We start from the raw sequence: 17221 nt of genomic DNA, 5'->3' as shown, positions 1-17221 counted from the left end.
AGGCTGACCTGCCGCAGAGTGAGCGGGGCTTAGGGGTCTGTAAATCCCGCGCCCTGAGCGTCTCCCAGGGACAGACTGCGTCCCCTAGCTCCGCGTCACGGGGACCAGGCGTACTCTGAGTGGGGTCCACGGGCCACGGGGACCATTGCTGCCCAAGGGCTTGGTGCGCTGTGTACGGTGCGACCCTAGGACAGGTGGCCGGGGCGTGTCCTTGGCCACTGGGAGCTCGCCCACCCTATGGTCAACCGTGAGGGTCTCAGGAATATCCATCTGGGGGCCACCTTTGTGGGGGCCACGTGAGACTAGGTGTGGTGGGAGGGCGGAGGGGGCGCCGTGTGAAGCCCAGAGTCTCTCCCAGATCAGCTCCTGGCGACCGGCCCCCACCACGCCGCTGCCTGGTGCGCTTGCTGCCGCGTCACCGTGACTTGCCGAGGGCGTTGCTTTGTCGGAGGTTTGGGCCCCATCAGCCACCCCACCGAGGCCGGCGCCGCTTCCCCCTGCCCCCCCCCCGCCGCACCACAGGCCCCCGTCACCGTCATCGGGGCCTCTGCCCTCACGAGGTGGTGGCCTCTCCGCGTCTGAGAGTTGCTTCTTTTCACTCGTGTGTTTGTGGGGGGCAGGCCTGTGTATTTACTTGTTCATCTTGAGAGGAGGTGCTGGGGGTCGAACCCAAGACCTGGCGCCCACCTAGCACGCGCGCTCCTGCTGACCTGCGCCCTCCCCCCGGACACACTTCAGTTCATAGGAAGCAGAAGCGCCTTGTGAGGCGGCAGGAACTCAGGCCACAGGCTGAGCGGAGGGCAGGGCCCAGGAACTTCGCACTTAGTGTGGCGTCTGCAGTAACACAGGCCCCACTCCTCTTGGTTTTGAGGTGGGACCCGAGCCGCCCCCGCCGCGCCCCCGCAGGCCTGGCCAAGTCCTGCTGCAGCCCCATCTCAAGGTGGGGCCCCAGCCTGACAGCACCGGTTGGACGGAACCCAGACCCCAGACCCTGTGGCCACCGCAGCCCCCTCCTCCAACCTCCTGAATCCATGGTCCAAGGGGTGTGGCCCCTCCAGGCCCAGCCTCCTCTCACCGTTGTTCTTCTCATCTTCTCATCGGACAGTCCCCTGCCCCCGCCTTACTTCCTGGCAGCAGTGGCTTAGGGACTCCCACCCTGTCCCTCCTCCTTCCCACACGTGCAGCCCAGCTCCCTCCTGCCCCCACCTGTGGACCTCCACCACACGTGGGCACCCTCCACCTTCCTCTCCCTGCACCTGCCTCTCCTCTGAAGCCCTCACCTCCTCTGAGGCTTAACCCCTCACCTGGCTCCCCCTCCCCCTCAGCACTGGCCTCCTTTATCTTCATTCTGTTTCGTCTGCTGGGAGAACTGGGGGGGGGTGTCTTCCTTGACCCCTGACCCCTGGCCAGCTCAGGCAGGACATGGAGGGAGATAACCCGGGAGAGTGGGAGCCCAGCCAGGCCCAGCTCCACCACCCAAGGACCCGAGGCTCAGGAAGCACCTGTGATTAGAGAAAATACGCTGCATTTTCCAAAGCGTGTAAGATTTGAAGAAACAGACTCTTCCTGGATGGAAGTGTTAAGTATTAGAGAGATACGTCTTCCGTAGACCTGCATCACTGTCAATGCCTCACAGAGTAACTGTGGTTTCCTTTACTCACAGAACTAACTACATGTTAGATCTGTGGAAGGAACTGCAAGACAGAGCTGCTAAATAAACTATGAAAAACCTAGTAACAGTCAAACTTTTTATCTTAGGAATTGGCGACGATCAGCACTGGTCTAGGGTGTGACGAGCTTAGGAGTAAATGATTTGAACTGAATGCATACTTAGAGGGTGCCTGAAATTCAGAGCCAGGCAGACCCGTCTTCCCCGACCCCAAACATGTGATAGTCCTGAAGTCAGCTGCTTGAGAAAATTGGATCCCCCAGGTTCCCGGTGAGGAGCTTTTGAACTGTGCTCATGTTCCGCTGGACATCATAGACGCCCGACTAGAAGAACTGTGGACTGACAGCTGCTGACTGAGCAAAAATCACTGGCAGGGCCGTCTTGAAGATTGTGACTCAGACGTTGGAGGATAGCTGTTTTCTCCAAACTGAAGCAACCCGTGAGTGCAAGTCTAACGAAAGAGGCACAGAGTTTTCCTTGAAGCTAAGAAACTAGATTTTGCACTATCTAGAGCAGTAACATGCTTGGGAAGAGGGTGGAGTGAGGCCCAGCCCTCATCCACATCGGCTGCTCTGGCAAACCGTGGGCCCAGGCTAGACACCAGGGCGCAGGGCAGAGGCATGTCGGAGCCGAGGGCGGGTGTGGGCCTCTCCCCCGCTTCCCACCTCTGACCACGCGCTCCACCGCGGCCGGGCGCAGTTAAATGCCTTCAAATCAAACCTGAAAATACACAGAATTGGAACTATTTACAAACGACTAGAAGGTGATAACCTTAAATGTGACCTAAAAATCCTGATTTCTAAGATACTTCTTTTTTAACCTCATAACTAACCCAACTAGAAAGATATTTCCCATGTGGCAAAGGTCAGTCATCCAGGCTGAGCAGGTGCACCGTGAGGGCGGACACAGCCCGGGCGGCACCAGAAAAGACAGGCATCTGACCTCGAGGCCAGGCAGCCCTTGAGGGGCAAGGCTGGGCCGCTCGGCCTTCTTGGAGGGCATTTATTGGTGGGTCTGTCCCAGGGGCTGTGGGAGTCATCAGCCTCCCATGTGTCCCCGCTGCGTGTGCAGGTGGCCCCGCTCGGCACCGTGTGGCACGTCCCCTGGCACAGAGGGGCTGAAGACCCGTCCAGCAGGAGTGATGCCCCACGTGGCTAAGAAACTAAAACAGTGCAGGGGGCTCCAAGTGACAGTCGGCCTCCTCCTCCCATCCCCTGTCCACCTGGCTGTCCGTCCAGCTCCCCGCTCCCCTCGGACGGGCCCGCACGCCACCCTGGCTGTAGAGGGTGTGTTGAAATGTGCGTGTGTGTCTTCTTCCCACTTCTGAGCCTCTGCGGCGTCGCTCTGCAGCAGTGGACGCGGAGCAGAGAGGTCCTGCGGCAGCCGAGTGGCCCGCCGTGTCAGCCTGCCTTGCGTTCAGGGACGCTGGGGTCCCTGGCAGTCTTCAGCTTCAGCAGCGCTGCAGTGAGCTTGCGGTGCCTGCGGGGAGCTCCTGGGATGGCGTGATCTGGTGAGAGTCTAAACCTGAAATTGCTGGGTCAGAGGTGTGGGTGGTTTGAGCTCTGAGGGTGTTACCAAATCTCCCTGCAGGCGTTGGCTCAATTCACGTCCACGGCCGTGGGGCAGAGCACCTATCCTCGCTCCAGCACTGGCGGGTCTTCGTCGGGCATTTTCCTGTTTGCCTATCTGATAGGTGAAACATAGTATTTCATCATTGATTTTATTTTGCAGTTTTCAAATTGTGGGTGAGGTTGGCCACTTTCTGTGTGGTCTGTGGGTTGTTCAGGTTTGCACCCTTTTCCAAGGTGACCGTGAAAGCCTGCAGCGGGAGAAGATGCATGTTCACGTGGTCGTGAAGTTGGGACACAGGAGGGTAGGAAAGTGCTCCGAAGGGGCGGCAGGCCTGCTCTGGGGAGGGGACTGGGCTCAGGGGAGGGAGGGGCTGGATACCGGTTGTTACCATAATAAATACGGCCACTGAGCGATTTCTCAAAGAGGGGAGTCCAGCTGGAGGCTCACCAGAGCGAAGGCCCTACTCCTCACGGCAAACCAAGGCACTCCAGCCACTGGGTCCCCGTCTTCAAGTGAGGACACCAAGGCCCAGGGCACCGAGTCACCTCCCAAGGCCAGGTAGTCAGAATTCCCAAGTCCCAGCCGGCATTCCACCCCCGCCTCCTCCTCAGGGCTCTGGGCGGATGTCAGGAGGGGCCAAGGTTGTCCCTGGGGTCACACGGATAGTGGGCAGGAGTTCGGGAGGAACGCGGCCTCCCGCAGAAAGACAGGCACCACTGGGCCTGCCCCAGGGGCCGACCGCCTTCCCCGCTGCATTCTGAGCAGTGCAGCACCCGGCTTCTGCTGCGGGGTCTGGGGAGACCCGCTTTCTCTGGGGTGTCCCCCACCTGCCTCCCCCAGGGATGAGGGAACGAGAGGGGATAAAGCTTTTCAAGAGTACAGTGTTAGGGCTTTCTTCTTTAAATTTTTGTTCTTTTGAAAATTCCATTTTCTTCCAAAATTAACTTTTTTCCCTTTAACAAGGGTTGCATAGGCTTTGTAAGATGAGACCTGCATGAGCCTGTTAACTGGCTGCTGATCCACAGTTATTTTTAACCCCCCTGTCTGTGAGAGAACTTTTCTCTGCAGATCTCACTGCACAGGTAGCACCTGAACCGCAGCTGCCGGGCTGCTCTTGATCTGAGGGCCTGGGAAGCCACCTCCTGTTCTCAGCCCCGCGCTTGCTCACACGGCGCCACCGTAGCTGTTAGCCCAGGCCTCCGTCCACCATGCTGGGTACCTTGCCCAGGAGCTCCTGGAGGCCAGCCCTCAACATCAGACCAAGACGTCCAGGCCTGGAGATGCTGGACAGGTTGCCCAGGGTCACACAGCCCCCAGTTCCTGAGTCACAACCAGAATCCAAGCCGCCTGGCTCCAGCCCCTCAGCCCACCTGGCTGAGGAGAGTCCAGCTGTCAGTGTCCGGGTGCCAGGCAGCAGGTGTCTGCCTCCCTGGCAGTGCTGACACGGGGCTGGGGGCTGGCCGGCTGGCCTGTCCAGCAGAGGCGGCTGGCGATGCCAGCCCACAGCTGCCCCTCCCTGGCAGTGTAGGCCCAACGAGCCAGATCTTTCCGTTTCTTTAAGAGATGCTGGATATCTTGTGTTTTATATGGAAGGTTTCAGCTTTTGAATATTGGCAACTAGTTAAAAAATCAAAGCACCGTCCAAATTGCAGCTCAGCCTGTGAGCTCCATGCCTGGGGAGCCTGACCCCGGCCCCAGGGGACAGCCTCTGGCAGAGTGACCTCCAGCGCTCTGAGGTTCTCGTGCCCTGGGAGGCACACGTGACTGTGCCGCAGAGCACGTGCAGCAGGTCTGCCTGGCCGCAGCCTCGCCCAGCAGGACGTGCTGCGGGGTGTCCCTGGCCTCTGCCGAGCGGGCCCCAGGACACACCTCTTCCTGGCGTTGTGTGTGTCTGAGAGGAGGTCGGTCCAGGCCTCTCCCCTGAAGGCTGCTTGGACTCAGAAGCAGGGTTCTGGGCCTTCCTCTAAAGTCGGGCTGTGATCCAGCGTGGCTCTGCTGTCTCAGCTGTGCTCTGAGGACGTAAAGACATCCTCTGAACTCGAGACCTTCCCATCACCTGCCCGCACCTGAGACCAGGCGTCTTGCCATCTGGCCTCCCCACAGGTGCTTTTACTTTGTCCTGAAACTCAGGGGCTGAGAGAAGGGGAGCAAGTTCAGGTGCCCAGGGCTGCGCGTGGTGCGGACCTGTGACACAAAGGAAAAGGTGACAGTCACACGGGACAGGTGGCCTCGGAGGACAGTCTGTGATTCCAGGGTAAACACACCTGGAGCCTTCCACTCTGTTCTTCCCATTTGTGGTCCTCACACCTATGTGCAAGCCAGGGACTTGCCCTCGGCTCTGAGCTCTGTTCTGGGAGGTGGACCTCAGGCTCCCGGTGCATCGTGGTGAGGGGGCAGACCCAGCGCAGAGATCGCCAGGCCTCACCCGTGGGGAAGGGGGCCTGTGTGAACCGGGGAGGCGTATCCTCCACACTAGGCGTGCGGGGATGGGACACGAGCCGCTGTCAGAAGGGCTCAGCGCTGGCTCACCACCATCACAGTGCCTGCACTGGGGAGGGGAATGTGGCCGGAGGCTCCTTGAGCGCTGTGGCAAAGGGGTCATGCCCTGTTGTTACCAGTGTCGCCTTTGTCTTTGTGGCTCTGCCTGTCAACTACTCTCAGTGATGCAGGAAAACAGATGCGGGGCGTGAGGAGGGCCGTGTCCCAGGCTTCAGTTGAGCCCCTGGGACGTGCCCCGCCAAGCGTGGGTCCTTGGCTTCGCACAGGAAAGAATTCAAGAGCGAACCACAGTTGAGTAAAAGTAGATTTAGTCAGAGAGATACATTGGAAGGCAAGAGAAAGGCCACGACGTGTGGGGGTGGGTCTTCTGATTAAAAGTAGGCACACACTCCATAGACAGAGAGTGGGCGAGGTGCTGTGTTGCCAGTTTTTATGGGCTTAGTGGCTTCATGTGCTAATAAGTGGAAGGGCCAGTCTAAGTAGCCTGGGGAAGGGGCTGGGGCTCCCAGGAAGGTGGCTACTTCCCACTCTGACCTTCTGTGGCCAGCCTTGGGACTGCCACGGCGCCTGTGGGCATGTTACTCACCCTGCTGATATATTACAGTGGGCCTATAAGGAAGCTCAAGGTCTGCTAGAAGTGAAATCTCTCATCATCCTGAGCCTCAGGGCCTGCCGGGGGCTGGATCTTCCACCATTTTGATGCGAACTGCTGTGTCACCCCTTGAACGGCTGTGCCCTGCCCCCTCCTGTCTCATCAGGGCGGCACTGAATGAGAGCCCAGGGCCCCAGGAAACTGTCCTGAGAGGAGTGTGCACACCCCGAAGCACCCTCTTGTGACTGCAGCCAGAGAAACGGAGGAAGCAGCGTTCTGTTCAAAGGAGGGAGCAGCGCAGTGTCTTGAATTAAGGGAGCAACTCCAGCTTCCTGCCTTTACCGATGCCCATAATCTGAGGCTTTGGGGGAAGTACTTTTCGAGAAACAGATGGTCAAATAGATCTTTGTTAGCTCTTCTCTTGAGGCTGTTATGATGAAACAAGTTCTGCCACTTAGGAAAAAACTTGTGTTGAAATAACTTTGAAAACAAAGTAAATACTTTAAGAAGTAGCCGGATCGGCTCATACTTTGGTGGTGGGTATTCTGGGGCCACAGCATGACTAGCGCCCACTCCTGCTTCTGAGCAGGCTGAGGACTAGACGTCAACACCTCTCCATAAACAAAATATACGAAACCACTGTTCTCAGATATCGGGAAATAGGCGGCACAGGACCGGGACTCTCGAAGGAAGGAGGACAGCCGGGGCCTTTCAGGTGCCCTGGCTCCCGGCCCAGAGGCCGTTTCTGGGTTGCAGGCACAGGGAGGGGATCGCCAAGCAGATCTCAGTGTCTTCCGGGGCGGAGGAAACAGCAGTCAGGATTCGGGGAGGCAGAAGGGCTGGGAGACACAGGAGAGAGTCCAGAGAGCGGGAGTGGTGTGCAGAAGAGAGCTCCAGAAACCTGCCTGGGGATTCTCTTGAGTCCTTACTGGGTACTAGCCCACAGATGTATGGAGTAAAACTCCGCAAATCCAGGCAAAGGAAAGACAGCTCGTAAGCGGAACCATTTCCAGAGACCTCAGGGGTAGGGAGGAAGCTCCAGCCGTCACTCAGCCGAGACCCAGAGAAGGCACACCTTGGTCGTAGCCCTGTCCCTGACGGGCAGGCCTGTCTAGACCTAGCTTGGAAGAGCTTAAAACCAGTCTTAGAAATGACCAAATGAGGCACCTGACTGCCTAAAGAGCAAAGCCCAACACGCTAGAAAAAAGACAAGAAAATGTGAGCACAGTAGTTAAAATGTCCAACAGCCAGTTAAAAATTACAAGGAGTGAAAGAGGGGGAATTGCTGCAGGGCCTGAAGATATTAAGGAGATGATCATGAAATAAGAACAACTACAGGCCAACAGTTTGATAAAACTGGCAAATTCCCTGAAAGACCCATGTTACCAAACCTGCTTCAAGGAGAAATAGAAATGTGACTAGGCGTCTGTCTATCCAAGCAGTTGGTGGTAGAACTTAAAGCCTTCCCACACAGACTCCAGGCCAGGTGGCTTCCCTGGTGACATAAACATCTAAGAAAGAATATTAATCCCATCCAAGCTCATTTGCAAAAAATAAAGGATGGCAGAAGACGTGCAGTTCATTTCATGAGGCCAACACTGCCCTGATACCAAGACCAGACAGAGACATTCCAGGAAGGAAAAACTATGGACCAATTTCCTTAAAGAACATAGACCAAAAAATTCTTAATGAAATATTAGAATATCAAACCCAATGATTCATGAAAAGGCTAGGATATCCAGACCCAGTGGGTGTTATTCTGGCAGTGACAAGTTGGTATAACATTAAAACATCAATATGCTAAATTAACAGATTAAAAAAAAAAAAAAAGAAACACCATACAGTTGTGTAAATACACACAGGAAAAGTATTCAACAAAATTGAACACCAACTCATGATTTAAAGAAACAAACAAACAAACAAAAAACTCAGCAAATTAGGGGTGGAAGGAAACGACTTAACCCTGACGGAGGGCATCTGTGCGAAGTCTACAGCTAACGTCGTACTTCATGGTGAAAGGCGGACGCCCGCGCGCAGTCCTTCCCCCCGCACCATGCCAGAGGCCCCAGCCTTGTAATAAAAGCGAGAAAACAGGGAGCATGGACATCCTCCTGCAAAAGAAGAAGTAAAATCGTCTTTACTCACACACTGTGTTATCTGGTACATAAAAAATTCTAAATAACCTATGAAACAAATCTAGAATGACAAAGTGACTTTAGCAAAGACCCAGGGTACAAGATCAATATACCAAATCAATTGTATCACTCTATCTAGCAATGAAGATTGGAAATTGCAATAAAAAGTACTATTAACAATAGCATCCATAACCATGAAATACTTGGGGACACACTGAACACAGTACCTATATCCTGCAAAAGAAATCACTGGGGGAATATTAAGACCCAAACAATGGAAATATATACCATATTCATGGATTGGAACATTCAATGTTAAGATGTCATGTCTTCCAAAATTTACCTATAGATTTAACAGAATCTGAATCAAAATCCCAGCAGGCATTAAAAGTTGAAATTGAAAATTAAAATGTACATGGAAATGCAAAGAATATAGAATATCAAAGCAGTCCTGAAGAAGAACGAAGTTGAAGGCACTTAAACTACGTGACCTTAAGACTCGCTGTAAAGCTCTGGTAAACAGCACAGTGTGTTGTTGGCATAAGAAGAGACGAAATAGAGACACATACGCACATACGTATGTGGTCATCGCTCTTTTTTCAGTGATGTTGGGCGCTGAAGCCAGGACCTCATGCACACTAAGCAAGCACCCTGCCACTGAGCTAGTGACCTGCCCACTGATTTTTCAGTTACCGTAATTTAAGGAGAGTGGGTGGTTCATGCAGTAAGTCGTGCTGGAACAACTAGGTATCTAAGTGGGGAACAAAGTGACTCTTAACTCTTACATCAGATGCAAAAATTAATTCAAAATCCATCGCAAGCCTAAGTTTAAAGCTAAAAAGTACAAAACTTCTAGAAGAAAGCATAGGGGAAAATCTTTGTGACTTTGGGATGGGCGAAGATTTCTTGGGACAAAAACAGTCCCAACCATAAGGAAAAAAAAACGGATAGCTTGGACATCATCAAAATGTTCGCATCCTGCTTCTCCAATGTCCCTGCCAAGAAGATGAGCCGTGGGCTGGGGTAAAATATTGGAATTCACACGGACAAAGAACTTGACAACTCAGTAGTAAACAAATAAGTCCAATTTAAAAGTAGCCAAGGGGGGGAGGGTATAGCTCCGTGGTGGAGCGTGTGCTTAGCATGCGTGAGGTCCTGGGTTCAATCCATTAAACAGTAAATAAATAAATAGCCAAAACACTTGAAAAGACACTTTACAAAAGAAGAGATGCTGATGGCCAGCGAGCCCATGAAAGGTGTTCATTAGTAGCCGTCAGGGAAATGGAAGTTCAATCCACAGCAAAGTGCCACTGTGTGTTCACTCAGACGACCAAACACACACAAAAGCATGGCGTCATCAAGGGGCAGCTGGACCTCACACACACCTGGGGGAGCGCCCTGTGCCCAGCTGCCTTGGGAAAGAGCGGGGCAGTTTCTTGTGAAGTTAAACATGCAGTGTCTGCTGACTCCACCACCCAGCCACTCACTTCCCTCGTGCACCCGCAGGCCTTAACACGCACGTCGGGCTGGGGACAACACAGACACCCACTGGCAGACAAGTGGGAAAGCAAGTGACTATGCAGCCACAGGGACCACCGCCCGCAAGGAAAGAGCCCTCGACACGTGTGACAAGGGGAGTGAGTCTCGGAAACGTCTCTATGGCCTCTGCAAGAACCAGGTATCGGGCAAGGCCTGGTGTCCTCCTGTCCCGGGAAACGAAACCATCCATCTTGGCAGTGATGATGCTGGTTGCTCAGGGCCGGAGTGGGGACACTGCGAGCGACGGAGGTGTTCCAGGTACATAGATGTGCACGTTTTCTACAGCCCCCTGAAATGGACACATCCAGCGGCTACACTTTATTGTATGTAAATTATAGCTCGATAGAAATCATTTAAAAAAAAAAAAACAAGTAAGGATCATCTGCGTTCAGCATCCTCCAGCTTGGGGCGCTGTGGATGAGCGTGGCTCCGATGAGCACTGCTGTCTGGGGCCCCTCCTGCCCCGGGGCCCCACTCCAGCCTCAGTAGCTCGTCTGGGAGAGCAGAGTCCCACACAGGCAGAATGAAGAGGAGCCAAAGTGGGAGAGACCAGGCCTCCTGCTGCCTCCGGATTCTTCTCATTCCTGTGTGTTTACTCACTCGGGCTCTTAATTATTCTCCCCTGCGGCGCTGAGGACTCCTGGGGAGGTCATCAGGGCAGGGTCTTCCCCGGGGGCGTCGGGTCCCGCGGAAGGGCCTTGAGAGAGGCTGGAGGCCTTGTACCCTCATGCAGCCAGAGCTGCCCTTCACTGGAGGCCGCACTCGAGATTTTCTTTGATGAAATAGCTCCTCAACTTAAAAAAAAATTGGAAATCAGTGTATAGCGTATCAAACCCCGCTTCTGTCTTCCTGATTCGCACAGGTTATTTGCTCCCTGGAGAACACTGCAAACTCCACACTCCCTCTGTAAAGAGACGATGGTCTGGGTCCCCCTTCGCCGAGTGGAGGCCACCAGGTGCTGGTGGCAGGAGCCGCCATGGAAACCAGCAGCCACCCTCCGGCCACAGGCCCTGACGACAGGGCGTCCGGCTGCGTCCCCGTGAGACCCCATGTCCAGAGCCTCCTTCTATTTGCTGCTTTCTGGGTGCTTGGGATGCCCGGCGGCCTGCCCCTCACCCTGCTGAGTCCGTGTCCACACCAGCAAGCAGTTCACACGTCTCCAGGGCTGCTTCCTCTGCGGGGACGGTCATGCTGTCTTCAGACAGCGACCGGTTCCTCCCTTCTCTTCTCACCCTCCTTACTTCTTTTGCTTTCCTTGCGGAGCTGGTTGGGGCCCTGGGAGCGTCACGGGGGACAACTTGTCTACCTCCCTGACTTGAAGGGACTGAGGCTGGTTTTCCACACAGGCTGTGTGTTTTACAAAATAGCCTCCGTCAAGTTAAACATTTCCCCTTGCATTCTTGATTCACTAAGAGTTTTCATCATAAATACTTGTTAAACCTCATCAGATGTTTTTTCTGCATTGATTGAGATAATCATATATATATATATTTTTTTAATTTGTTTATTGTGGTGAAAGATGGTGGTAGACTTTCTGATACTGAACCAGCCTTGCGTTACTGGGACAAACTTTACTTGATAATGGTATATTTTTAAGAACTTTATTAATAGTTAATTAAATTATTTGTTTATTTTTTTTAAAAATTGGAGCACATTTACAATGTGTCAGTTTCTGGTGCGCAGCACAGTGACCCAGTCATGCATATACACACATATATTCATTTTCATATTCATTTTCATATTCTTTTTCATTAAAGGTTACTACAAGATATTGAATATACATCTCTGTATCTAATAACTCAAGCCAGTTAGTTCCACTAACTGAATCTTTGCCGTCTCTGTGTGGCTTGTGATCAACAGGGATGATTAAAACTTTCATCTGCCTGTTTGGGATTATCTGTTTTGCTCTGCAGCTCTATCAGATGTCACTTGATGTGTTGTGAAGTTGTCCCTTCACCAGTGCACAGTTCTTCTTTGCCCGTTGTGACACTTTATGCCTAATTGTGTTTTTTTTTTATTTTCAGTTTTTATTCGTCTTTTGTTTTAAATGGGTCCTTTTACAACATCTTGTTGGATCTTTGCTTTTTTTTCAATAGCTCCAATTTGAGAATTTTTTTCTTCTTTAGTGAGCTGAACTCATTAATATTTATTTAACTCTTATATATTGGACTTCATTCTCCATATTATTTATTTCCAATTTATTTACGTTCTTTCTGTTTCATTTTTCTACATTCCTGCTGCTCACTGGCGACAGCAAGTTTTCTTCTGCTGTTTCGTAAGTTACATGTTCTGGTTTTGCCCTCGGATGGGTTCACCTGCTCACACCCATGTTCGCAGCCCTACTGGTTTCTCAGACTTGTGACCACGTCACAGGCAGGTTCTCCACACACTCCCCTCCTCCCACTCCGGCACACCGCCACCGTCCAAGCAACAGTGTCTGGAATTCCCATTTGGATTGCTGTGGGTGTCTGTACCTCGGAGTTCCCTGTTTCTCCAGCAGCTTCTTCTGGATTTGCTTTCTCCTTTGTGAGCTCTTCTTGTGGTGTGTTCTTCATGTGGCTCCTTATACAGAACCTCACCCGTGCCCCTGGAGGGACTCAAAGGTGTGTGTTCGGCACAGTTCAGTGCAGAGATGGAGGGGGCTACGTGAAAGCTTGGCCGCATCCACATTCTGTCACTGTGAGCAGCCTCTAGGAGGGCCATTCAGTCCTCAAGGAAGCGTCGTTGCAACATCTCTAACACTGGGAAATGAGAGTTTGTCCTTCCAACTCGGAGGGGGCACTCAGCGTCGGGGGCAGTGAGCTCGGAGCAGCCTTCCCGGGGCGCCCGCCCGCAGAGCCGCGAATGGCTCTGTTAGCCTGGGGAGCACAGTGAAGGGTTCCTGGGCTCCGCACGGCGGCTCTCGCGGCCGGGTTTCCCGCGAGCTGAAGGTTCGGCCGCCAGTGCTTGGGCACCAGCACACCTGCTCCGCCGTTCGTGTTTTAGTTTGGAATACAGAGCTTCATGTGTGAGCCGGCACTGCACGGCTCTGGAGAAGCCAGTCACCCTCAGGGCAACTCTGAAGGGAGAGGGCAGAAACCAGCTGGCTGCCCACAGCTCGGGGGCCCTGCCCCTAGGCAGGGAGCGGGGGCCCTGCCCAGCCTGTGCTCCCAGCGACCAGCGGAACCGCCTGCCGGGCACTTGGCTCCTGACAGCTGGTCACAGGGAGCTTGGCCTCCCAAGCCAAGGTCTTGAGACCGGGGCTGTCCCTTCTCCGTCCACCCTGCTCTCCCCAGGAATTCCTCAGACAGTGCCTCAAGGATGAACTCAGGCTACACCCACGGAACCCCTGAGGGGGAAGAGAGGGACCCCCCAGCATCAGAGCGTTCAGGGTCCTGTCCCTGCCCCTCCCCCAGGGCCACTGCATTCCAAAAGGAGACCAAGCAAACATGGGGCCCAGGTGGCAGGATGGAGCTGACCAGAGGTCCCTTTGCAGGTAAACCCACAGGTTTACTTGTAAAGGCATCTGGGCTGGGAGGGTCTGTGTGGAGGAGGAGTTGGTGTGGGGTTGAAGAACCAGAGACACAGGCATCTTCTTAATGAAAGGGAAGCAGCCGTGTCACAGGAGGCAGAGGGGAGCGTGAGGACGCCCAGGGACCCACCCTCCAGGCGCCCGGAGGAAGACAGGGCAGGCCCAGCTTTGGGTCTGAGGGTACAGCAGGGAGGCTACTGGGCGTGACCCTGGGAAGGCCCCAGGGAAGGAGGAGCGGTTCTAGAAGTCTCCAGATGCCAGAGGAGCAGGAGGAACACAGGATATAGGAGGGCAGGGCCCTGGGTGTGCCTGGCTTATGGCGCCCTGGTGTGCGGGACATGTGTGCTTGCAGCCCTGGGTCTTTTCCCCACCTCCCGGCTCCATGCCAGCCCTGTCCCTTTTGCCCTCGGAGGCTGTGCAGCCACCCCACTGGCCAGTCCTGGTCCTCAGGTCTCGCCCAGGTTGGTCCCATCCAGCGGTCCCCCTGTGCAGCACATGGCCATGTGCTGGGCAGGCCCTCCAGACTGTAACACCGCCAGGCCCAGGGTGGTGGATTCAGTGACACTGAGCACGCGTCGCACGGGTGAGCCACCCCACCTACCCTGTCTTCACGCCTGGGCAACGTTCTCCTTTGGTGTGGACCCTCCTGGGGCTCCAGACCCCCACCCTGCCTGTGGGGCCCACTGTTGGGGGAGAGCCGCCCCGAGCTGGCATCTCACAATTGGTTTTTAATAACATCGTCTTGGTATTTTTACAAAAGAAGTACATTCTGAGTTCTAAAAACTAGGGTACTAGAGAGAAGCTCAAAGGGCTTTTGAAAAATCACCTACAGTGCCGTGGCACAAAGGCAGTCATCGCTGATACTTGCAAGGGCTGCCCGTGCCCACGAGGTGTGGTGCAGCCCCCAGGTCCTTGGCCTGCGCCTGGCCACGTGTGTCAGGGCTGCTGGGCGGTTGGAGGCGCCTGACAAGCATGGCCAGAGGGCGGGGGGTGGGGGCATGACAGGCTGGGAAGTGTCATGAGTCAACCATTAACCTCTGCACCCCCGTGGGACCCGTTACGAAATGGACACGACAGGAGATGCCGTTTTAGGGGCCTCATGTCCTGAGTGCCCAGTGGACGGGCAGGCCCAGGCCCTGCAGAGCATCTGGAGAGCACGTGCCCACCCAGACCCTCTGTGCCAGGACACAGGGCCAGTTCCCCTGGAAGGGCCTCTGGCCAGCATGGGCTCCTGCAGCAAGCTGGGTGGGTGTAGGCTCTTGGTTCCCACCGGCCAGAAGCAAGGCCGCTCACAGTCCGCAAGCTCAGCTTTCTGAGTCCACTGCCCTTTTCTACCCTTCCCTGCCCCATAATGACTCGCTTTCCTTTCTGATTTCTCTTCACCTGCTAGAGCACCCAGCACCTCCAGCAGCCTACAGCCTCCAGCACCCCGAGGGGAGCCCCACCAGGTCCTGGGTGGCCTTTGCCATCGAAGGGATGAAGATGGAAGCCCAAGCAAGGGGCAAGCCCACTGGACACCCCAGGGCTCGTCCGGCAAAACCTCAAGGCTGCCAGCGGCCCCCCAAGATTCATAACTACAACTCCAAGGAATGAGCTCCTTGGCCGCCCTCCCTCCACTGCTCTCCCTCCCTCCCCTTCCCCACCCCCACATCCTCTCCCCGACCCTCACCTCTGCTTCTCCCCCTCCTCCTCCCTGGTGCTGCCTCCCCTCTGCAGGGTCAGGGACATATGTGGCACGCCAGCACTCAGTGTGGGGGAGCAGTGAGCTCGGAGCAGCCTCCCGAGGGCTGCAGGGAGCCTCACGGACAGCCCGCCCGCAGAGCCGCGAATGGCTCTGTTAACTTGGGGAGCACAGTAAAAGATTCCTGGGCTTTGCACGGCGGCTCTCGCGGCCGGGTTTCCTACGAGCTGAAGGTTCGGCCGCCAGTGCTCGGGCACCAGCACACCTGCTCCGCCGTTCATATTTTAGTTTAGAATACAAAGCCCGTTACAGTCCCGGACCACAGCAGCATGTAGCCTCAAATCTGGTGTTGAACATCCCGGGAACCCTGCCACAACCTTGTAGATTTCACGGTTCACTCCGTGACCAGGGCTGAGCCTTCCTGGTCCACAAGGAGAGGTATGAGGCAGGTGTGCCCAGAGAGCTTCATCTGGAGACATGCAGAGAGCTTGTGGGGAGCTGCCAGGCACGCGGTGCGTGGGTCTGCACGAAGCTCACTCCTGGCCTGAGCTGGCTGCCTGCCCTCACCTCTCCTCCTGGGGTTGGGGGGACTGAAGGCAGCCCGAGGGGCCCTCAGGGTCATGGCCTGGGGCCTGGTCTGGGCTCAGGGGGCCTGAAGAGAGATGTGCAGCTGGTGTGCCTGTGGCGGACAGGCAGCCCTCCTGAGGGGGCACATTTCTGTGGAAGAGGGAGGGTTGCCTCAATCCCGGATGTCCTTCCACCAAGAGGAGAGAGCAGCCCCTCACAGCATGTGGCCTGCACTCTGGCCAGGCACGAAGGTTGGCAGCCCCACCAGGTAAGGATGCTCGGGTGCCTGGCCCAGCTGGCCCTGGAGCAGGGCCCCTTCGGGCCCCTTGGAAAGTGCACCTTTCATGAACTTCGTCCCATTTATCTGGTCGTCAGGCTGCGATCTCTGGGGAAAGAAGGCAGATCAGAATTTATACGCCCATCCTGGGCGCACCACACTTGGGGAACTGTAGCGGCAATGGGTCACTTGTGATTTGCCAGGAGGCAGCAGGCTGGGAGCAGTTTTGCTGCTGCTGGTGCCAGTGGCCTCCGTGCTCCCCTGTTTCTTGCATGTGCCCCTTAAAGTGAGGGGTGGCCATGTGGCTTCCTTTAGATGAAAAAGTGAGGAGAGAGGCCCTGTTGTCTTCCCTAGAAGCACTTCAGAGCCCACGAGAGTCTCCAGCCCCCTGTGGTTCCAGCCTGGCTCTCAATCCCAGCCACCCAGCCCAGAACCGTCCCCCGTCACCTGGGCCCCAGGCAGGCTACAGTGAGCAGAGCCCCACCAACCAGCAGGAGGCGAGCCAAGGACAGTCTAAGGCACCAAGAGCTGGGGGTATCTGTGCAGCACAGTCCTGGAAGGAGAAGAAAATCCCACAGAAACGTTGTTCAGGACAGCACTTCAGCTGTGGGGCCTCGGGGCCCTCTCTTCCCTTTTCCTATCCTGCCCTTCGTCCCAGTGTGTGAATCAGCGGCCCCCAGTGACAAGCCAAGGCGAAGGCTGGAGCTGCCACTGGGACCTACCTGGGAGCCTGGGGGGGACACTGTGGGGTGTGTGTGTGCGGTGTGACCGTGTTCTCTGGGTTCTGGTGCCAGACCGGTTCTGTGCTGTTCCTCAACGCCCCTGGCCAGTGCCCTGCTCCGTTGATGATCCCTGAGCTCCGGAGGGCAGGGTGGAAGGGGTTGCCAGGGAGCAGGGCGAGGAGCGCTACAGAGTTTGAGATCATGACAATGAAGCTGCGGGCCGGCCCCAGGGACCTGCCAGGGCTCCTCTGGCCTGGGAAGGGTCTGTCTGCGGCCCAGAAGGGAGCCAGGGCGCCGCAGGGCGTGGCCGCCAAGCTAGGAGGGCAGGCTTCTTGGATTCTCACGTGACCCCAAGGCCGGCCGTCTGTTTCTTTTTGGTCTGCAAGTTAAGGGTTTTTTTTTTTTTTTTTGTAAATTCGGCAAATATTTGAGAAGGGAATTACAAGGGAGGGTGCGC

The 17221-nt window shown here is 55.3% G+C and overlaps 1 protein-coding gene across 10 annotated transcripts in view; it reads left to right on the top strand.

Moving 5' to 3' along the window:
• The window catches only part of CCDC57 (coiled-coil domain containing 57), a 71504-nt gene extending 55982 nt beyond the window's left edge, over positions 1-15522 (top strand). For 7 of the 10 annotated variants that reach the window (XM_072939912.1, XM_072939916.1, XM_072939909.1 and 4 more), the window contains one exon: positions 14908-15522. In XM_072939912.1, the coding sequence (XP_072796013.1) occupies positions 14908-15110 (203 nt within the window). In that variant the 3' untranslated portion in view covers positions 15111-15522. The other 3 variants (XM_072939911.1, XM_072939917.1, XM_072939915.1) reach the window with 3 other exon arrangements.
• Positions 15523-17221: the final 1699 nt, after the last annotated feature.

The sequence above is a fragment of the Vicugna pacos genome, chromosome 16, assembly GCF_048564905.1.
Source record: "Vicugna pacos chromosome 16, VicPac4, whole genome shotgun sequence".
Lineage (NCBI taxonomy): Eukaryota > Metazoa > Chordata > Mammalia > Artiodactyla > Camelidae > Vicugna > Vicugna pacos.
Note: the sequence above shows the minus strand (reverse complement) of the source record. Positions and strands in the feature narration are given on the sequence as shown.